This window comes from Dromaius novaehollandiae, chromosome 30, assembly GCF_036370855.1.
Source record: "Dromaius novaehollandiae isolate bDroNov1 chromosome 30, bDroNov1.hap1, whole genome shotgun sequence".
NCBI classification, from domain to species: Eukaryota; Metazoa; Chordata; class Aves; order Casuariiformes; family Dromaiidae; genus Dromaius; species Dromaius novaehollandiae.
In genome coordinates this window covers 384,201-404,522 of record NC_088128.1, presented here as the reverse complement: position 1 = coordinate 404,522, position 20,322 = coordinate 384,201, and the positions used below count along the sequence as shown (strand labels likewise).

Below are 20,322 nucleotides of genomic sequence, written 5' to 3'. Positions count from 1 at the left end.
AGCCCCTCTGTCCCACGGTGAGGGGGATCTGCCCCATGGCCAGCTCATCTGCCCCACGGTGACATTTCCTGCCCCACAGCAAGGTGTCCTGCCCCACAGCAAGCTCATCTGCCCCTAGGGAGCTCTCCTGCCCCACGGCGAGGCCATCTGCCTCCATGATGAGTTCATCTGCCCTATGGCGAGCTCATCTGCCCCACAGCGAGCTCTTCTGCCCCACATCAGGGTCTCCTGCCCCACAGCGAGCTCATCTGCCCCACGGCAAGCTCCTCTGCCCCACATCAGGGTCTCCTGCCCCACGGCGAGCTCATCTGCCCCATGGCAAGGCCATCTGCCTCCATGATGAGCTCTTCTGCCCCACAGCGAGCTCTTCTGCTCCATGTCAGGGTCTCCTGCCCCATGGTGAGATCTTCTGCCCCACAGCGAGCTCTTCTACCCCCCATCTTGTGCCCCCCAACAAGATGTTTTGTCCCCAGATGACCTCGTCTGCCCCACAGCGAGCTCTTCTGCCCCCCCAGCAAGGTCTCCTGCCCCACAGTGAGCTCTCCTGCCCCACGGCAAGCTCCTCTGCCCCACGGTGGCCTCCTCTGCCCCATAGTGAGCTCACCTGCCCCCCAGACGGCTCTTGTGGCCCATGGTGGGTCCATGTGTCTCCTGATGAGATGTTTTGTCCCCCAGTGACCTCATCTGCTGCCTGCTGACATCATCTGCCCCACGGTGACCTCCTCTGCCCCACAGTGACCTCCTCTGCCCCATAGCGAGCTCCTCTGCCCCCCAGACGGCTCTTGTGGCCCATGGTGGGTCCATGTGTCTCCTGATGAGATGTTTTGTCCCCCAGTGACCTCATCTGCTGCCTGCTGACATCATCTGCCCCACGGTGACCTCATCTGCCCCATAGCGACCTTCTCTGCCCCATAGCGAGCTCCTCTGCCCCCCAGATAGCTCCTGTGGCCCATGGTAGGTCCATGTGTCTCCTGATGAGATGTTTTGCTCCCTAGTGACCTCATCTGCTGCTTGCTGACATCATCTGCCCCACGGTGACCTCATCTGCCCCATAGCGATCTCCTCTGCCCCACAGTGACCTCCTCTGCCCCATAGCGAGCTCCTCTGCCCCCCAGATGGCTCCTGTGGCCCATGGTGGGTCCATGTGTCTCCTGATGAGATGTTTTGCTCCCTAGTGACCTCATCTGCTGCCTGCTGACATCATCTGCCCCACGGTGACCTCATCTGCCCCATAGCGATCTCCTCTGCCCCACAGTGACCTCCTCTGCCCCATAGCGAGCTCCTCTGCCCCCCAGATGGCTCCTGTGGCCCATGGTGGGTCCATGTGTCTCCTGATGAGGTGTTTTGCTCCCTAGTGACCTCATCTGCTGCCTGCTGACATCATCTGCCCCACGGTGACCTCATCTGCCCCACGGCGGCCTCCTCTGCCCCACAGTGACCTCGCCCGCCCCACGGTGACCTCACCCGCCCCAGTGATGACCTCACCCGCCCCCACGATGAGCTCCTCCATCGCCCAGTGAGTCCACGTGGCCCTCGGGAGACGTTCTGCCCCCCACCCCGTGACCCCCCCCCCCCGCCCCACGGCAGCCTCCTCCGCCCCACGGCGCCCTCCTCCGCCCCATAGTGACCTCCCGTTCACCCGGGGCGCCCGCCCGCCCCCCGGCTGCCCCACGGAGGACCCCGTCATCCGCATCCCGCCCTACCACTACATCCACGTGCTGGACCTCAACTCCAACGTCACCCGCGTGGAGGTCGGGCCCCTCACCTACATCCGCCAGGACCACGAGAGGTGGGTGCTATAGGGCCCCCGGCGCGGGGCTATAGGGCACGGGGCGGGGCTATGGGGCACGGGGAGGTCTCTAGGACACGGGGGAGGTCTATAGGGGACAGGGAGGCCTATAGGGGACAGGGGGGCCGGGTCTATAGCGTGGTTTCCCCCCCCCGCTGACGTCCGCAAGGTCTCTGTGGGGCTGTGGGGGACCCTATAGGGGGCTCTATAGGGCCATGGGGGGCTGTAGGAGGCCATATAGGACTCTATGGGGCTGAGGGTAGGCCCTATAGAACACTATATAATGATAAGGTACTTCTATAGGAGTTTGGGGTTTCTATAGGGTTTTGGGGGTGTTAAGGGATTCTTTGGGGCTGTGGGGCTCCTATAGGGCTCTATAGGGCTGTGGGGATGCCATTGGGGGGGGTTGGGGGCTCTGTGGGGCCGAGGGGGCTCTATAGGGCCGTGGCCACCCTATAGGGCTGTGGGGGGTGTTGGGGAGCTCTATGGAGCTGTGGGGTCCCTATAGGGCCCAGGAGGGGGTTGGGGTCTCTATGGGGGAGTGGGGTCTCTATAGGGCTGTGGGGGCTCTATTGGGCCATGGGGGGTGTTGGGGACCCTATAGGGTCATGGGGGCTCTATAGGGCCGTAGGGGGTGCTGGGGGGCTCTGTAGGGCCGTGGGAGGTGTTGAGGGCTGTATAGGCCTGTGGGGTCCCTATAGAGCCTGGAGGGTGTTAGGGGGGCTCTGTAGGGCTATAGGAGTTGTTGGGGGGCCTGTAGGGCTGTGGGGGCTCTATAGGGCCATGGGGGGTGCTAGGGGGCTCTGTAGGGCCTGTATAGGGCCAGGAGAGTGTTGGGGGCTCTATAGGGGGTGGGGGGTGCTGGGGGGCTGTGGGGGCTCTATAGGGCCCCGAGGGGTGCTGGGGAGCTCTATAGGTCCATAGGGGGTCCTGGGGGCTCTATAGGGTGTAGGGGGTGCTGGGGGGCTCTGCAGGGCCGTGGGGGCTCTATAGGGCCCCGGGGGATGCTGGGAGGCTCTATAGGTCCCTAGGGGGTGCTGGGGGCTCTGTAGGGTGTTGAGGGTGCTGGGGGGCTCTACAGGTCCATATGGGGGTGCTGGGGGCCCTATAGGGCTGTGGAGGCTCTATAGGGTGTGGGGTGCTGGGGGGCTCTATAGGTCCATAGGGAGTGGTGGGGGCCTTATAGAACTGTGGGGGGCTCTATAGGGCCCTGGGAGGGTGCTGGAGGGCTCTACAGGGCCATAGGGGGTGCTGGGGGCCCTATAGGGTTGTGAGGGCTCTATAGGGCCCTGGGGGGTGCTGGGGGGCTCTACAGGTCCCTAGCGGGTGCTGGGGGCCCTGTAAAGCTGTGGGGGTTCTATAGGGCCTGGGAGGGTGCTGGGGGGCTCTATAGGTCCCTAGAGGGTATGGGGGGCTCTATGGGTCCATGGGGGCTCTATAGGGCCCCAGGGGGTGCTGGGAGGCTCTATAGGCCCATAGGGGGTGCTGGGGGCTTTGTAGGGTGTGGGGGGTGCTGGGGGGCTCTACAGGTCCGTGGGGGGTGCTGGGGGCTCTATAGGTCCATAGGAGGTGCTGGGAGGCTCTATAGGGCCTCAGGGGGTGCTGGGACGCTCTGTATGTCCATAGGGGGTTCTGGGGGCTCTATAGGGCCGTGGGGGCTCTATCGGGCTCCAGGGGGTGCTGGGATGCTCTATATGTCTATAGGGAGTGCTGGGGGCTCTATAGGGCCATGAGAGCTCTATAGGGCCTGGGAGTGTGCTGGGCGCTTCATAGGTCCTTAGGGGGTGCTGGGGCCTTTGTAGGGTGTGGGGGGTGCTGGGAGGCTCTACAGGTCCATAGGGGGTGCTGGGAGGCTCTATAGATCCATAGGGGGTGCTACGTGCTTTATAGGGCTGTAGGGGGTGCTGGGGGCTCTATAGGGTGTGGGGGGTGCTGGGGGACCCTATAGGACCATGGGGGCTCTACAGGGCCGTAGGGGGTGCTGGGGGACCCTATAGGACCATGAGGGCTCTATAGGGCGTGGGAGGGTGCTGGGGGGCTCTATAGGTCCCTAGGGGGGTGCTGGGGGCTCTATAGGGTGCATAGGGGTGCTGGAGAACTCTACAGGGCCGTAGGGGTGCTGGGGGCTTTATATGTCTATGGAGGCTCTATAGGGCCCCAAGGGGTGCTGGGGGTCTCTATAGGCCCATAGGGGGTGCTGGGGGCTCTATAGGGTGTGGGGGGTGCTGGGCGACCCTATAGGACCATGAGGGCTCTATAGGGTGTGGGGGGTGCTGGAGGATCCTGTAGAGCCATGGGGGCTCTATAGGGTGTGGGGGGTGCTGGAGGACCCTATAGAGCCATGGGGGCTCTGTAGGTGTGGGGGGTGCTGGGGGGCTCTATAGGGCCGTGGGGCCTCTACAGGTTCCTAGGGGGTGCTGGGGGCTCTGTGGAGTGTGGGGGGTGCTGGAGGACCCTATAGGGCCATAGGGGCTCATACGGTGTGGGGGGTACTGGGGGGCTCTATAGGGCCGTGGGGGCTCTATAGGGCCCCGGGGGGTGCCGGGGGGGCTCGGCGTGCTCCCCAGAGGCCCGGGGGCCGTCGCCGGGACCCTATAGAGCACCCCGCTATAGGGTGGTGTTCGCGCCGGCGCGCATGGTGACGGTGCCGGCGCGGCACTACTGCGTGGTGCTGCACCCGGCCGCCCGGGCGCCCGGCGGGGAGACGCTGCTCGACGGCGCCGGCCAGGCCCGGCTGCGCCACGGTGACCTCGAGGTGCGCCTGGCCCAGGAGCCCTTCCCCCTCTACCCCGGCGAGCAGCTCCAGCAGGTACCTATAGCCCCTATGGCCCCTATAGCACTTCTTCTGGTCCCTATGGCCCCTTCGTGGTCCCTATAGCCCCTATGCGGCTGCGCCACGGTGACCTCGAGGTGCGCCTGGCCCAGGAGCCCTTCCCCCTCTACCCCGGCGAGCAGCTCCAGCAGGTACCTATAGCCCCTATAGCACCTATAGCGCTTCTTCTGGTCCCTACGGCCCCTTCGTGGTCCCTATAGCCCCTATGCGGCTGCGCCACGGTGACCTGGAGGTGCGCCTGGCCCAGGAGCCCTTCCCCCTCTCCCCCGGCGAGCAGCTCCAGCAGGTACCTATAGCTCCTGTGGCCCCTATAGCACTTCTTCTGGTCCCCTATGGCCCCTTCGTGGTCCCTATAGCCCCTATGCGGCTGCGCCACGGTGACCTGGAGGTGTGCCTGGCCCAGGAGCCCTTCCCCCTCTCTCCCGGCGAGCAGCTCCAGCAGGTACCTATAGCCCCTATAGCACCTATAGCGCTTCTTCTGGTCCCTATGGCCCCTTCGTGGTCCCTATAGCCCCTATGCGGCTGCGCCACGGTGACCTCGAGGTGCGCCTGGCCCAGGAGCCCTTCCCCCTCTCCCCCGGCGAGCAGCTCCAGCAGGTACCTATAGCCCCTATAGCACCTATAGCGCTTCTTCTGGTCCCTATGGCCCCTTCGTGGTCCCTATAGCCCCTATGCGGCTGCGCCCTGGTGACCTGGAGGTGCGCCTGGCCCAGGAGCCCTTCCCCCTCTACCCCGGCGAGCAGCTCCAGCAGGTACCTATAGCCCCTATAGCACCTATAGCACTTCTTCTGGTCCCTACGGCCCCTTCGTGGTCCCTATAGCCCCTATGCGGCTGCGCCACGGTGACCTGGAGGTGCGCCTGGCCCAGGAGCCCTTCCCCCTCTACCCCGGCGAGCAGCTCCAGCAGGTACCTATAGCCCCTATGGCCCCTATAGCACTTCTTCTGGTCCCTATGGTCCCTTCGTGGTCCCTATAGCCCCTATGCGGCTGCGCCACGGTGACCTCGAGGTGCGCCTGGCCCAGGAGCCCTTCCCCCTCTCCCCCGGCGAGCAGCTCCAGCAGGTACCTATAGCCCCTATGGCCCCTATAGCACTTCTTCTGGTCCCTACGGCCCCTTCGTGGTCCCTATAGCCCCTATGCGGCTGCGCCACGGCGGCCTGGAGGTGCGCCTGGCCCAGGAGCCCTTCCCCCTCTACCCCGGCGAGCAGCTCCAGCAGGTACCTATAGCCCCTATAGCACCTATAGCACTTCTTCTGGTCCCTATGGCCCCTTCGTGGTCCCTATAGCCCCTACGCGGCTGCGCCCTGGTGACCTGGAGGTGCGCCTGGCCCAGGAGCCCTTCCCCCTCTCCCCCGGCGAGCAGCTCCAGCAGGTACCTATAGCCCCTATAGCACCTATAGCACTTCTTCTGGTCCCTACGGCCCCTTCGTGGTCCCTATAGCCCCTATGCGGCTGTGCCCTGGTGACCTGGAGGTGCACCTGGCCCAGGAGCCCTTCCCCCTCTCCCCCGGCGAGCAGCTCCAGCAGGTACCTATAGCCCCTATAGCACCTATAGCGCTTCTTCTGGTCCCTACGGCCCCTTCGTGGTCCCTATAGCCCCTATGCGGCTGCGCCACGGTGACCTCGAGGTGCGCCTGGCCCAGGAGCCCTTCCCCCTCTCCCCCGGCGAGCAGCTCCAGCAGGTACCTATAGCCCCTATGGCCCCTATAGCACTTCTTCTGGTCCCTATGGCCCCTTTGTGGTCCCTATAGCCCCTATGCGGCTGCGCCCTGGTGACCTGGAGGTGCGCCTGGCCCAGGAGCCCTTCCCCCTCTCCCCCGGCGAGCAGCTCCAGCAGGTACCTATAGCCCCTATGGCCCCTATAGCCTCCCCCCGCAGTCCCTATGGCACCCACATGATCCCTATAGCCCCTATGCGGCTGTGCCCTGGTGACCTGGAGGTGCGCCTGGCCCAGGAGCCCTTCCCCCTCTCCCCCGGCGAGCAGCTCCAGCAGGTACCTATAGCCCCTATGGCCCCTATAGCACTTCTTCTGGTCCCTATGGCCCCTTTGTGGTCCCTATAGCCCCTATGCGGCTGCGCCCTGGTGACCTGGAGGTGCGCCTGGCCCAGGAGCCCTTCCCCCTCTCCCCCGGCGAGCAGCTCCAGCAGGTACCTATAGCCCCTGTGGCCCCTATAGCACTTCTTCTGGTCCCTATGGCCCCTTCGTGGTCCCTATAGCCCCTATGCGGTTGCGCCCTGGTGACCTGGAGGTGCGCCTGGCCCAGGAGCCCTTCCCCCTCTCCCCCGGCGAGCAGCTCCAGCAGGTACCTATAGCCCCTATGGCCCCTATAGCACTTCTTCTGGTCCCTATGGCCCCTTTGTGGTCCCTATAGCCCCTATGCGGCTGCGCCACGGCGACCTGGAGGTGCGCCTGGCCCAGGAGCCCTTCCCCCTCTCCCCCGGCGAGCAGCTCCAGCAGGTACCTATAGCCCCTATAGCCCCTACAGCGTCCCCTCATGGCCCCTATGGGCCCTTCATGGCCCCTATAGCCCCACCTCCTCAGCCGCTCTGCAGCAGGGGCTTTTCCATAGTCCCTATAGGGTCAGCGGCTGCTCGTTGTTCTTGTAGCCACCCTTTGCCCTGTCGCTTATAGTCCCTATAGGGCTCATCGTTTTCCCAAGCACCTATAGCCAACTATGGCCCCTATAACCTCTTTTTGGGCCTGTGGTTTCTTAACGCTCCTATAGGATCTATAGGTCTTGTCGATTCTTATTGCCCGTGTTACCTTCCGTGGTGCCCCATAGCCCCTATGGGCCCCTATGGCCCCTCTAGCCCCCCCCGGGCTCCTATAGCTTCTCCAGGTCCTGTTGTCCCCTATAGCTCTTCTGGGCACCCCGTAGTGTCTTATGGGTCCTATAGGGTCCATGGCACGTCTGGAGTTGCCCATAGGGCACGTTGTCTCCACGTGGTTTTCTATAAGGTTCATAAAAGTGTCATGGTTTCTATACGGTCTCTATAGGGGCTCTGGGGTCTTCTAGGTAGTTCTGGGTTACTATAGGTGCTCAGGGCGTCACCCGGTGTCCCCTGGTGTCACCTCCATCCCTGGGGTCACTCGATGTCCTCAGGGTGTCACCCAGTGTCCCCTGGTGTCATCTCCCTCCCTGGTGTCACCGCAGCTGTCCCCATGTGTCCCTTGATGTCACCCCATCCCTGGTGTCCCACTGTGTCCCCTGGTGTCCCCCCGTGTCCCCTGGTGTCATCTCCATCCCTGGCGTCACCCCCATGTCTCCATGCGTCCCTTGATGTCACCCCATCCCCGGTGTCCCCCCATGTCCCCTGGTGTCACCTCCATCCCTGGTGTCAACCACCGTCCCCATGTGTCCCTTGATGTCACCCCATCCCTGGTGTCCCCCCATGTTCCCTGGTGTCACCCCCATGCCTGGTGTCCCCCCGTGTCCCCATGCGTCCCTGCATCCCCTGATGTCATCCCATCCCTGGCATCACCCGATGTCCCCAGGGTGTCACCCCATGTCCCCTGGTGTCATCTCCATCCCTGATGTCCCCCCATGTCCCCATGTGTCCCTTGATGTCACCCCATCCCTGATGTCCCCCCCATGTCCCCTGGTGTCACCTCCATCCCTGGTGTCCCCACACGTCCCCACGCATCCCTGCATCCCTCAATGTCACCCCATCCCTGGTGTCGCCCCCCATCCCTGGTGTCCCCCCATATCCCCTGGTGTCACCTCCATCCCTGGTGTCCCCACACGTCCCCACGCATCCCTGCATCCCTCAATGTCACCCCATCCCTGGTGTCGCCCCCCATCCCCGGTGTCCCCCCATGTCCCCTGGTGTCACCTCCATCCCTGGTGTCCCCACACGTCCCCACGCATCCCTGCATCCCTCAATGTCACCCCATCCCTGGTGTCGCCCCCCATCCCTGGTGTCCCCCCATATCCCCTGGTGTCACCTCCATCCCTGGTGTCACCCACCGTCCCCGTGTGTCCCTTGATGTCACCTCCATCCCCAGTGTCCCCCCATGTCTCCTGGTGTCACCTCCATCCCTGGTGTCACCCACCGTCCCCGTGTGTCCCTTGATGTCACCTCCATCCCCGGTGTCCCCCCATGTCTCCTGGTGTCACCTCCATCCCTGGTGTCCCCCCATGTCTCCTGGTGCCACCTCCATCCTTGGTGTCACCCACCATCCTCATGTGTCCCCTGGTGTCACCTCATCCCTGGTGTCCCCCCATGTCCCCTGGTGTCACCTCCATCCCTGGTGTCCCCCCATGTCTCCTGGTGCCACCTCCATCCTTGGTGTCACCCACCATCCTCATGTGTCCCCTGGTGTCACCTCATCCCTGGTGTCCCCCCATGTCCCCTGGTGTCACCTCCATCCCTGGTGTCCCCACACATCCCCACGCATCCCTGCATCCCTCAACGTCACCCCATTGGTGTCACCCCGTGTCCCCCCACATCCCCCAATGTCCCCCGTCCCCGGCGTCCCCCCGCGTCCCCCGATGTCCCCCCGTGCCCGGCGTCACCCGCGTCCCCCCGTGTCCCCGCAGGACGTGACGCCGCTGCGGGTGCTGCCGGCCGACACGGCGCTGCGCCTCCGCGCCCTGCTCGACTTCGAGGCCGATGACGGCACCCGCGTGGTGGCCGGCGACGAGTGGCTCTTCGAGGGGCCCGGTAGGCGGGGGGACGCGGGGGACCTCGGGGACACCGGTGACGCCCCCGGCGGTGACACCCCGCCTGTCCCCCTCCGCCAGGCACCTACATCCCGCGCAAGGAGGTGGAGGTGGTCGAGACGCTGCAGGCCACCGTCGTCGGCCCCAACCAGGCCGTGCGGCTGCGGGCGCGCAAGGAGTGCGCCGACCGCCAGGGCACCCGCCGCGTCACAGGTGCCACCCCCCGGCGTCCCCCCCCCGCGCCCCTGGGTGTCCCCGGGAGCCCCCTGCACCCCTGGGTGCCCTTGGGAGCCCCCTGCACCTGTGGGAGCTCCTGGGAGCATCTGGGAGCACCTGGGACCTCCTGCACCCGTGGGTGCCCCTGGGACCCCTCTGCACCCATGGGAGCCCTTGGGAGCCCCTGAGACCCGTGGGAGCCCCTGGGACCTCTTGGGACCCCCCTGCACCCCTGGGAGCCCTTGGGACCCCTCTGCACCCTTGGGTGCCCCCGGGAGCCCCCTGCACCCATGGGTGCCCTTGGGAGCCCCCTGCACCTGTGGGAGCTCCTGGGAGCATCTGGGAGCACCTGGGACCTCCTGCACCCGTGGGTGCCCCTGGGACCCCTCTGCACCCATGGGAGCCCTTGGGAGCCCCTGAGACCCGTGGGAGCCCCTGGGACCTCTTGGGACCCCCCTGCACCCCTGGGAGCCCTTGGGACCCCTCTGCACCCTTGGGTGCCCCCGGGAGCCCCCTGCACCCATGGGAGCCCTTGGGACTCTTCTGCACCCGTGGGTGCCCCCGGGAGCCCTCTGCACCCATGGGAGCTCCTGGGACCCCCCTGCACCCATGGGAGCCCTTGGGACCCCTCTGCACCCGTGGGAGCCCTTGGGAGCCCCTGAGACCCGTGGGAGCTCCTGGGACCTCTTGGGACCCCCCTGCACCCATGGGAGCTCCTGGGAGCATCTGGGAGCCCCTGGGACCTCCTGGGAACCCCCTGCACCCATGGGAGCCCCTGGGACCTCTTGGGACCCCCCTGCACCCCTGGGAGCCCCCGGGAGCCCCCTGCACCCCTGGGTGCCCTTAGGAGCCCTCTGCACCCGTGGGAGCTCCTGGGAGCATCTGGGAGCACCTGGGACCTCCTGCACCCGTGGGTGCCCCCGGGACCCCTCTGCACCCATGGGAGCCCTTGGGACCCCTCTGCACCCATGGGAGCCCCTGGGAGCCCCTGAGACCCGTGGGAGCTCCTGGGAGCTCTTGGGACCCCCCTGCACCCATGGGAGCTCCTGGGAGCATCTGGGAGCCCCTGGGACCTCCTGGGAACCCCCTGCACCCATGGGAGCCCCTGGGACCTCTTGGGACCCCCCTGCACCCCTGGGAGCCCCTGGGATCCCCCTGCACCCATGGGAGCCCTTGGGACCCCTCTGCACCCGTGGGTGCCCCCGGGAGCCCCCTGCACCCATGGGAGCCCTTGGGAGCCCCTGAGACCCGTGGGAGACCCTGGGACCTCTTGGGATCCCCCTGCACCCATGGGAGCCCTTGGGAGCCCCTGAGACCCGTGGGAGACCCTGGGACCTCTTGGGATCCCCCTGCACCCATGGGAGCCCTTGGGAGCCCCTGAGACCCGTGGGAGCTCCTGGGACCTTCTGGGACCCCCCTGCACCCTTGGGAGCCCCTGGGACCTCTTGGGACCCCCCTGCATCCCTGGGAGCCCCTGGGATCCCCCTGCACCCATGGGAGCCCTTGGGACCCCTCTGCACCCGTGGGTGCCCCCGGGAGCCCCCTGCACCCATGGGAGCCCTTGGGAGCCCCTGAGACCCGTGGGAGACCCTGGGACCTCTTGGGATCCCCCTGCACCCATGGGAGCCCTTGGGAGCCCCTGAGACCCGTGGGAGACCCTGGGACCTCTTGGGATCCCCCTGCACCCATGGGAGCCCTTGGGAGCCTCCTGGTACCCCCCTTGCACCCATGGGACCCCCGGGAGCCCCTGGGGCCTGTGGGAGCCACCTGCACCCCTGGGAGCCCCTGGGACCACCCAGCACCCTTGGGAGCCCCCTGGGACCCCCCCTGCACCCCTGGGACCCCCTTGTCCCACCCCTAGCACCCACGGGACCACCAGCACCCAAAACACCTCAGCACCTTGGGACCCCCAGCACCCGTAGGACCCCCAGCACCCGTAGGACCCCCCCCAGCACCCGTAGGACCCCCAGCACCTGTAGGACCTCCAACACCCAGAAGACCCCCAGGTCCCCACCACCCATAAGGCCTCCCCAGCACCCATAAGTCCCCCCCCAGCACCCATAAACCCCCCCAGCACCCATAAGACCCCCCCAGAACCCGTAGGACCTCCAACACCTGTAGGACCTCCAACACCCATAGGACCTCCAACACCCAGAAGACTCCCAGGTCCCCACCACCCATAAGGCCTCCCCAACACCCATAAGTCCCCCCCCAGCACCCATAAACCCCCTCCAGCACCCATAAGTCCCCCCCCAGCACCCATAAGACCCCCCCAGCACCCGTAGGACCTCCAACACCCATAGGACCTCCAACACCCAGAAGACCCCCAGGTCCCCACCACCCATAGGCCCCCACCCCAGCACCCATAAATCCCCCCCAGCACCCCTAGGCCCCCCAGCACCCATAAGACCCCCCCAGCACCCGTAAGACCCCCCCAGCACCCATAACCCCCCCAGCACCCATAAGACCTCGCCCAGCACCCATAAGACCTACCTCAGCACCCATAGCCCCCCCCAGCACCCATAGGACCTCCCCCAGCACCCATAGGATCTCCAGTACCTGTAGGACCTCCAACACCCATAAGACCCCCAGGTCCCCACCACCCATAAGACCCCCCCCAGCACCCATAGGCCCCCCCAGCACCCATAACCCCCCCCAGCACCCACAAGACCCCCCCAGCACCCGTAGGACCTCCAACAGCTGTAGGACCTCCAACACCCATAGGACCTCCAACACCCAGAAGACCCCCAGGTCCCCACCACCCGTAAGACCCCCCCCAGCACCCATAGGCCCCCACCCCAGCACCCCTAGGCCCCCCCAGCACCCATAGGCCCCCCCCAGCACCCATAAGCCCCCCGGCACCCTGTTCCCCCAGGCGAGGAGTGGCTGGTGAGGCGGGTGGGCGCCTACCTGCCCGGCGTCTACGAGGAGGTCGTCGACGTGGTGGACGCCATCGTCCTCACCGAGAAGGTACCGCCGGCACCCGCGGGTTGTCCCCGCCGCACTGCCGCACCGGCGACGGCGGTGTCACCCACACGCCGCCTGTCACCCGCAGAAAGCCCTGCACCTCCGGGCCACCCGGACCTTCCGGGACGCCCAGGGCACGGTGCGGCGCACGGGCGAGGAGTGGCTGGTGACGCAGGAGCAGAGCGAGGCCTACGTCCCCGACGTCTTCGAGGAGGTGGTGGCCCAGGTGGCCGTCACCACCCTGGGGCCCCGCCAGTACTGCGTGGTCCTCGACCCCGTGGGGCCCGACGGCAAGCCCCAGCTGGGCCAGCAGCGCGTCGTCAAGGTGGGTGGTGCTGCCTGGGGTGGGGGGGACCTCCATGGAGGTGGCCCTGGGGGACCTCGACGGGGTCCTGGGCGGCTCAGGGTGGCCCTCAGGGACGTTGACAGGCTCCTGAGGGGCTCGGGGTGGCCCTTGGGGACCTCAACGGGCTCCTGAGGGGCTCCTGGTGGCACTGAGGGACCCTAAGGTGGCCCTGGGGAATGTGAGGTGGCCCCAAGGGACCTCACCGGGCTCCTGAGGGGCTCCTGGTGGCCCCAAGGGACCCTAAGGTGGCCCTGAGGGGTGTGGGGTGGCCCTGAGGGACCTCAACGGGCTCCTGGGGGCTCGGGGTGGCCCTTGGGGACCTCAGTGGGCTCCTGGTGGCACTCAGGGACATTAAGGTGGGCCTGAGGGGCTCAGGGTGGCCCTGAGGGACCTCGACGGGGTCCTGGGGGACTTGGGGTGGCCCTGGGGGACCTCAACGGGCTCCTGAGGGGCTCAGGGTGGCACCAAGGGACCCTAAGGTGGGTGTGAGGGGTGTGAGGTGGCCCTGGGGGACCTCGATGGGCTCCTGAGGGGCTTGGAGTGGCCCCAAGGGACCCTGAGGTGGCCCTGGGGAACGTGAGGTGGCCCTGAGGGACCTCAATGGGCTCCTGGTGGCCCCAAGGGACATTAAGGTAGCCCTGAGGGGTGTGAGGTGGCCTTGGGGGACCTCAGCGGGCTCCTGGGGGGCTCAGGGTGGCCCCAAGGGACCCTGAGGTGGCCCTGAGGAGGTTGAGGTGGCCCTGAGGGACCTCAGTGGGCTCCTGAGGGGCTCGGGGTGGCCCCAAGGGACCCTAAGGTGGCCCTGGGGAACATGAGGTGGCCCTGGGGGACCTCAACGGGCTCCTAAGGGGCTTGGGGTGGCCCGGAGGGACCCTGAGGTGGCCCTGGGGAACGTGAGGTGGCCCTGAGGGACCTCAATGGGCTCCTGGTGGCCCCAAGGGACATTAAGGTAGCCCTGAGGGGTGTGAGGTGGCCTTGGGGGACCTCAACGGGCTCCTGGGGGGCTCAGGGTGGCCCCAAGGGACCCTGAGGTGGCCCTGAGGAGGTTGAGGTGGCCCTGAGGGACCTCAACAGGCTCCTGGGGGGCTCAGGGTGGCCCTGAGGGACCTCAACGGGCTCCTGGTGACACTGAGACCCTGAGGTGGCCCTGAGGGGTGTGAGGTGGCCTTGAGGTGGCCTTGAGAGATCTCAGTTGATCCCGAAAGTGGCCCTGAGGGGCTCCTGGTGGCACCGAGGGACCCTAAGGTGGCCCTGGGGAACGTGAGATGGCACTGAGGGACCCTAAGGTGGCCCTGGGGAATGTGAGGTGGCCCTGGGGGACCTCAACGGGCTCTTGAGGGATTTGAGGTGGCCCTGCGGGACCTCAACGGGCTCCTGGTGGCCCCAAGGGACCCTAAGGTGGCCCTGGGGAACATGAGGTGGCCCTGAGGGACCTCAACGGGCTCCTGAGGGGGTCCGGGTGGCACCAAGGGACCCTAAGGTGGCCCTGGGCAACGTGAGGTGGCCTTGAGAGACCTCAACAGGCTCCTGGGGGGCTCAGGGTGGCCCTGAGGGACCTCAACGGGCTCTTGAGGGATTTGAGGTGGCCCTGCGGGACCTCAACGGGCTCCTGGTGGCCCCAAGGGACCCTAAGGTGGCCCTGGGGAACATGAGGTGGCCCTGAGGGACCTCAATGGGCTCCTGAGGGGGTCCGGGTGGCACCAAGGGACCCTAAGGTGGCCCTGGGCAACGTGAGGTGGCCTTGAGAGACCTCAACAGGCTCCTGGGGGGCTCAGGGTGGCCCTGAGGGACCTCAACGGGCTCTTGAGGGATTTGAGGTGGCCCTGCGGGACCTCAACGGGCTCCTGGTGGCCCCAAGGGACCCTAAGGTGGCCCTGGGGAACATGAGGTGGCCCTGAGGGACCTCAACGGGCTCCTGAGGGTCTCAGGGTGGCACCGAGGGACCCTAAGGTGGCCCTGAGGGGTGTGAGGTGGCCTCACGTCCCCATGGTGTCCTAGCTGTGCCAGTGATGTGTCCCCGTGGTGTCCCCATGTCCCCACCATATCAGTAGTGTGTCCCCGTGGTGTCCCTGTGCCACCACCATGCAGTTGACGTGTCCCCATGGCCTCCCCGTGTCCCCGCCATGCTGCTGAGATGTCCCCACGGTGTCCCCATGTCCCCGCCGCGCCGCCGAGACGTCCCCGCGGTGTCCCCGCCGTGCCGCTGACGTGTCCCCATGGCGTCCCCGTGTCCCCACCATGGTGGCGACACGTCCCCATGGTGTCCCCATGTCCCCGCCGTGCCGCTGACGTGTCCCCGCCGTGTCCCCAGGGCGAGAAGTCCTTCTTCCTGCAGCCGGGCGAGCGGCTCCAGGCCGGCATCCAGGACGTCTACGTGCTGGCCGAGGACGAGGGGCTGCTGCTGCAGGCGCTGCAGACCCTCACCCACCCCGACGAGGTGCCCGGGGGGCAACTGGGGGCAACTGGGAGCCTGGGGGGGGGGCAACTGGAGGCCCTGGGGGCAACTGGGACCTTGAGGGGGCAACTGGGAGCTTGGAGGGGGCAACTGGGGGTCTGGGTGGGCAACTGGAGGTCTTGAGGGGGCAACCAAGGGTCTGAAGGTGCAACTGGGACCTTGTGGGGGCAACTGGGGGCCTGGAGGAGCAACTGGGAGCTTGGAGGGGGCAACTGGGAGCTTGTGAGGGCAACTGGGAGCTTGGAGGGGGCAACTGGGGGCCCTGGGGGCAACTGGGACCTTGAGGGGGCAACTGGAGGCCTGGAGGGGCAACTGGGAGCCTGGGGGGGCAACTGGGAGCTTGGGAGGGCAACTGGGGGCCTTGAGGGGGCAACTGGGAGCTTGGAGGGGGCAACTGGGGGCCTAGGAGGGCAACTGGAGGCCTGGGGGGGGCAACTGGGAGCTTGGGAGGGCAACTGGACATCTTGAGGGGGCAACCAAGGGTGTGAGGGGGCAGCTGGGACCTTGAGGGGGCAACTGGGAGCTTGGAGGGGCAACTGGGAGCTTGGGAGGGCGACTGGAAGCCTTGAGGGGGCAACTGGGGGCCTGGGGGGACAACTGGAGGTCCTGGGGGCTACTGGGAGGTTGGAGGGGGCAACTGGGGGTCCGTGTGGGCAATTGGGACCTTAGGAGGGCAGCTGGAGGCCTTGGAGGGGGCAACTGGGAGCTTGGAGGGGCAACCGGGGGTCTGGGTCGGCAACTGGGACCTTGAGGGGGTAACTGGAGGCCTAGAGGGGCAACTGGGAGCTTGGTGGGGCAACTGGGAGTTTGAGGGGGCAACTAGGGGTCTGGGGGGGCAACCGGGAGCTTGCAGGGGGCAACTGGGGGCCTGGGGGGGCAACTGGGACCTTGAGGGGGCAACTGGAGGCCTGGAGGGGGCAACTGGGACCTTAGGAGGGCAACTGGGAGCTTGGAGGGGGCAACTGGGACCTTGAGGGGCCAACTGGAGGCCTGGGGGGGCAACTGGGAGCTTGGGAGGGCAACTGGGAGCTTGGAGGGGGCAACTGGAGATCTGGGGGGCAACTGGGAGCTTGGAGGGGGCAACTGGAGGCCTGGAGGGGCAACTGGGAGCTTGAGGGGGCAACTGGGAGCTTGGAGGGGGGCAACTGGAGGGTGGGGGGGGGCCACGGTGACATGCCGGGGGGGGGACAGAGGTGACGCGGCGGTGTCCCCGCGTTGACGTCGCGATGGCGTCCCACCACGTCACCGGGGGGTGGGGGATGAGGTGCCACCAAGGGCGGAGGGACAAGGTGCCACCAAGGGGGATGGGACAAGGTGCCACCTCCGCGGGGGGGGTCGGGGCCACCCAGGTGACGCGGCGCTGTCCCCAAGGGGGGGACGGAGGTGACGCGGCGGGCGGGCGAGCGCTGGCTGGCCCGCGGCCCCCTCGAGTACGTGCCGCCGGCCGAGGTGGCCGTGCTGGAGCGGCGCCGCGCCGTGGCCCTGGGCGACGGAGAGGGCATCTACGTGCGCGACGTCCGCACCGGCAAGGTCCGACCCCCCCCTATGGAGCCCCTATGGAGCCCCCCGACCCCCCTGGAGCCCCTATAGAGACCCCCGAGTCCCTGGAGACCCCCTGAACCTCCTGGAGCCCCTATAGAGTCACCAACCCCCTGGAGATCTCCTGAACCTCTTGGAGACCCTCTAGAGCTCCTATCCCGCTCCCCTATGGAGCCCCTATAGAGACCCCTGACCCCCCAGAGACCCTATAGAGACCCCCGACCCCCCTGGAGCCCCTATAGAGACCCCTGAGTCCCTGGAGACCCCCTGAACCTCCTGGAGCCCCTATAGAGTCACCAACCCCCTGGAGATCTCCTGAACCTCCTGGAGACCCTCTAGAGCTCCTATCCTGCTCCCCTATGGAGCCCCTATAGAGACCCCTGACCCCCCAGAGACCCTATGGAGCCCCCCGACCCCCCAGAGACCCTATAGAGACCCCCGAGTCCCTGGAGACCCCCTGAACCTCCTGGAGCCCCTATAGAGTCACCAACCCCCTGGAGATCTCCTGAACCTCCTGGAGACCCTCTAGAGCTCCTATCCCGCTCCCCTATGGAGCCCCTATAGAGACCCCTGACCCCCCAGAGACCCTATAGAGACCCCCAAGGCCCTGGAGACCCCCTGAACCTCCTGGAGCCCCTATAGAGTCACCAACCCCCTGGAGATCTCCTGAACCCCCTGGAGACCCTCTGGATCTCTTATCCTGCTCCCCTATGGAGCCCCTATAGAGACCCCCATCCCCCTGGAGACCCTATAGAGACCCCCAAGGCCCTGGAGACCCTCCAAACCCCCTGGAGTCTCTATGGAGCTCTGCAAGCCCCTGGAGACCTCCTGAACCTCCTGGAGACCCTCTAGAGCTCCTATCCTGCTCCCCTATGGAGCCTCTATAGAGACCCCTGACCCCCCTGGAGCCCCTATAGAGACCCCCGAGTCCCTGGAGACCCCTCAAGCCCCCTGGAGCCCCTATAGAGTCACCAACCCCCTGGAGATCTCCTGAACCTCCTGGAGACCCTCTAGAGCTCCTATCCCGCTCCCCTATGGAGCCCCTATAGAGACCCCTGACCCCCCAGAGACCCTATGGAGCCCCCCTGACCCCCCTGGAGCCCCTATAGAGACCCCCGAGTCCCTGGAGACCTCCTGAACCTCCTGGAGCCCCTATAGAGTCACCAACCCCCTGGAGACCTCCTGAACCTCCTGGAGACCCTCTAGAGCTCCTATCCCGCTCCCCTATGGAGCCCCTATAGAGACCCCTGACCCCCCAGAGACCCTATAGAGACCCCCAAGGCCCTGGAGACCCCCTGAACCTCCTGGAGCCCCTATAGAGTCACCAACCCCCTGGAGATCTCCTGAACCCCCTGGAGACCCTCTGGATCTCTTATCCTGCTCCCCTATGGAGCCCCTATAGAGATCCTGACCCCCCTGGAGACCTTATAGAGACCCCCGAGTCCCTGGAGACCCCTCAAACCCCCTGGAGCCCCTATAGAGTCACCAACCCCCTGGAGATCTCCTGAACCTCCTGGAGACCCTATGGAGCCCCGGTCCCCTATGGAGCCCCTATAGAGCCCCCGACCCCTCTGGAGCCCCTCTGGAGCCCCCCAACCCCCTGGAGACCCCCTGGAGCCCCTATGGAGCCCCCCAACCCCCTGGAGCCCCTATAGACCTCCAACCCCCCCCAAACCCACTGTAGTGCCCACACTCCCCTCCCAGTGCTCCCACTCCCGTCCCAGTGCTCCCAGCACCCCCAGCCCCCTCCCAGTGCTCCCAGTCCCCTCCAGCCCCTCCAGCCCCTCTCCCAGTGCCCCCAGCCCCCTTCCCAGTCCTCCCAGTCCCCTCCCAGTCCCCTCCCAGTGCTCCCAGTCCCCCCCAGCACTCCCAGTGCTCCCAGTCCCCTCCCAGTGCCCCCAGTCCCTTCCCAGTCCCTTCCCAGTGCCCTCCCAATGCTCCCAGCCCCCTCCCAGTGCTCCCAGCCCCCTCCCAGTGCTCCCAGTGCCCCCACTCTCTTCCCAGCCCCCTCCCAGCCCCTCCCAGTGCCCCCAGCCCCCTCCCAGTGCCCCCAGTCCCTTCCCAGTCCCCTCCACAGTCCCCTCCCAGCCCCCTCCCAGTGCTCCCAGCCCGCTCCCAGTGCCTCCCAGTTCCCTCTGTGTCCCCTCCCAGTGCCCCCAGTCCCTTCCCAGTCCCCTCCCAGTCCACCTCCCAGCCCCTTCCCAGTCCCCTCCCAATGCTCCCAGTCCCCTCTGTGTCCCCTCCCAGTGCCCCCAGTCCCTTCCCAGTCCCCTCCCAGTCCACCTCCCAGTGCTCCCAGCCCACTCCCAGTGCTTCCCAGTCCCCTCCCAGCCCTCTCCCAGTCCCTTCCCAGTCCCCTCACAATGCTCCCAGCCCCCTCCCAGCACTCCCAGCCCCCTCCCAGTGCTCCCAGTCCCCTCTCAGTCCCCTCCCAGTGCTCCCAGTCCCCTCCGTTTCCCCTCCCAGTGCCCCCAGTCCCCTCCCAGTGCTCCCAGTCCCCTCCCAGTCCCTTCCCAGCCCCCTCTCAGTGTCCCCAGCCTGCTCCCAGCCCGCTCCCAGTGCCTCCCAGTCCCCTCCCAGTGCTCCCAGTCCCCTCCCAGTGCTCCCAGCCCCCTCCCAGTGCCTCCCAGCCCGCTCCCAGTGCCTCCCAGGCCCCTCCCAGTCCCCCCAGCCCCCTCCCAGTGCCTCCCAGCCCGCTCCCAGTGCCTCCCAGCCCCCTCCCAGTGCCTCCCAGTGCTCCCAGCCCCCTCCCAGCGCCTCCCAGCGCCTCCCAGTGCTCCCAGCGCCGGGCGCCCCGCAGGTGCGGGCGGTGGTGGGCCAGACCTACCTGCTGACGGCGACGGAGGAGCTGTGGGAGAAGGAGCTGCCGCCGGGGGTGGAGGCTCTGCTGGCGGCCGCCCGCGACCCCCTGGGCCAGCGCGGGGACCTCGGGGACAGCGGGGACAACCACGGGGACGCGGGGACGCGGCGGGACCGCACGCGGGCCGTCACCTTCCGGGTGCCCCACAACGCCGCCATGCAGCTCTACGACTACCGCGAGCGGCGGGCCCGGTGAGGCGCCGGGGACGTTGGGGACAACGGGGACGTCGGGGACGTCGGGGGGGACGGGGACGTCGGGGATGGGGGGCCACCTCGGGGACGGCGGGGAGCTGGGGGACATCGGGGACATTGGGGACATCAGGAACATTGGAGGTGTTGAGGCCCGGTGAGGCGCCGGGGACGTTGGGGACATCGGGGGGTTGGGGACATCGGGGACATCGGGGATGGGGAGCCACCTCGGGGATGGCAGGGACGTGGGGGACATCGGGGACATTGAGGGCATCAGGGACATTGGGGATGTCGGGGGTGTTGAGGCCCGGTGAGGCCCGGTGAGGCACCGGGGACATTGGGGGCAGCGGGGGGGACAGCGGGGACGTTGGGGATGGGGGGCCACCTCGGGGACGGTGGGGACGTGGGGGACATTGGGGGCATCGGGGACATCGGGGATGTTGGAGGTGTTGAGGCCTGGTGAGG

The 20,322-nt window shown here is 67.0% G+C and overlaps 1 protein-coding gene across 2 annotated transcripts in view; it reads left to right on the top strand.

Annotated features, from left to right (window-relative positions):
• MVP (major vault protein) overlaps window positions 1-20,322 on the top strand; it is a 35,654-nt gene that overhangs the window by 2,204 nt on the left and 13,128 nt on the right. Inside the window, exons 1-11 of one of the 2 annotated variants that reach the window (XM_064499509.1) lie at window positions 1,291-1,314; window positions 1,356-1,516; window positions 1,625-1,789; window positions 4,403-4,598; window positions 9,164-9,287; window positions 9,368-9,499; window positions 12,378-12,472; window positions 12,558-12,794; window positions 15,127-15,252; window positions 16,642-16,800; window positions 19,610-19,860. In XM_064499509.1, coding sequence (XP_064355579.1) covers window positions 1,476-1,516; window positions 1,625-1,789; window positions 4,403-4,598; window positions 9,164-9,287; window positions 9,368-9,499; window positions 12,378-12,472; window positions 12,558-12,794; window positions 15,127-15,252; window positions 16,642-16,800; window positions 19,610-19,860 — 1,526 coding nt within the window. In that variant the 5' untranslated portion in view covers window positions 1,291-1,314; window positions 1,356-1,475. Of the gene's footprint in view, window positions 1-1,290; window positions 1,315-1,355; window positions 1,517-1,624; window positions 1,790-4,402; window positions 4,599-9,163; window positions 9,288-9,367; window positions 9,500-12,377; window positions 12,473-12,557; window positions 12,795-15,126; window positions 15,253-16,641; window positions 16,801-19,609; window positions 19,861-20,322 lie in introns of those variants that run through there. The other variant, XM_064499508.1, reaches the window with a different exon arrangement.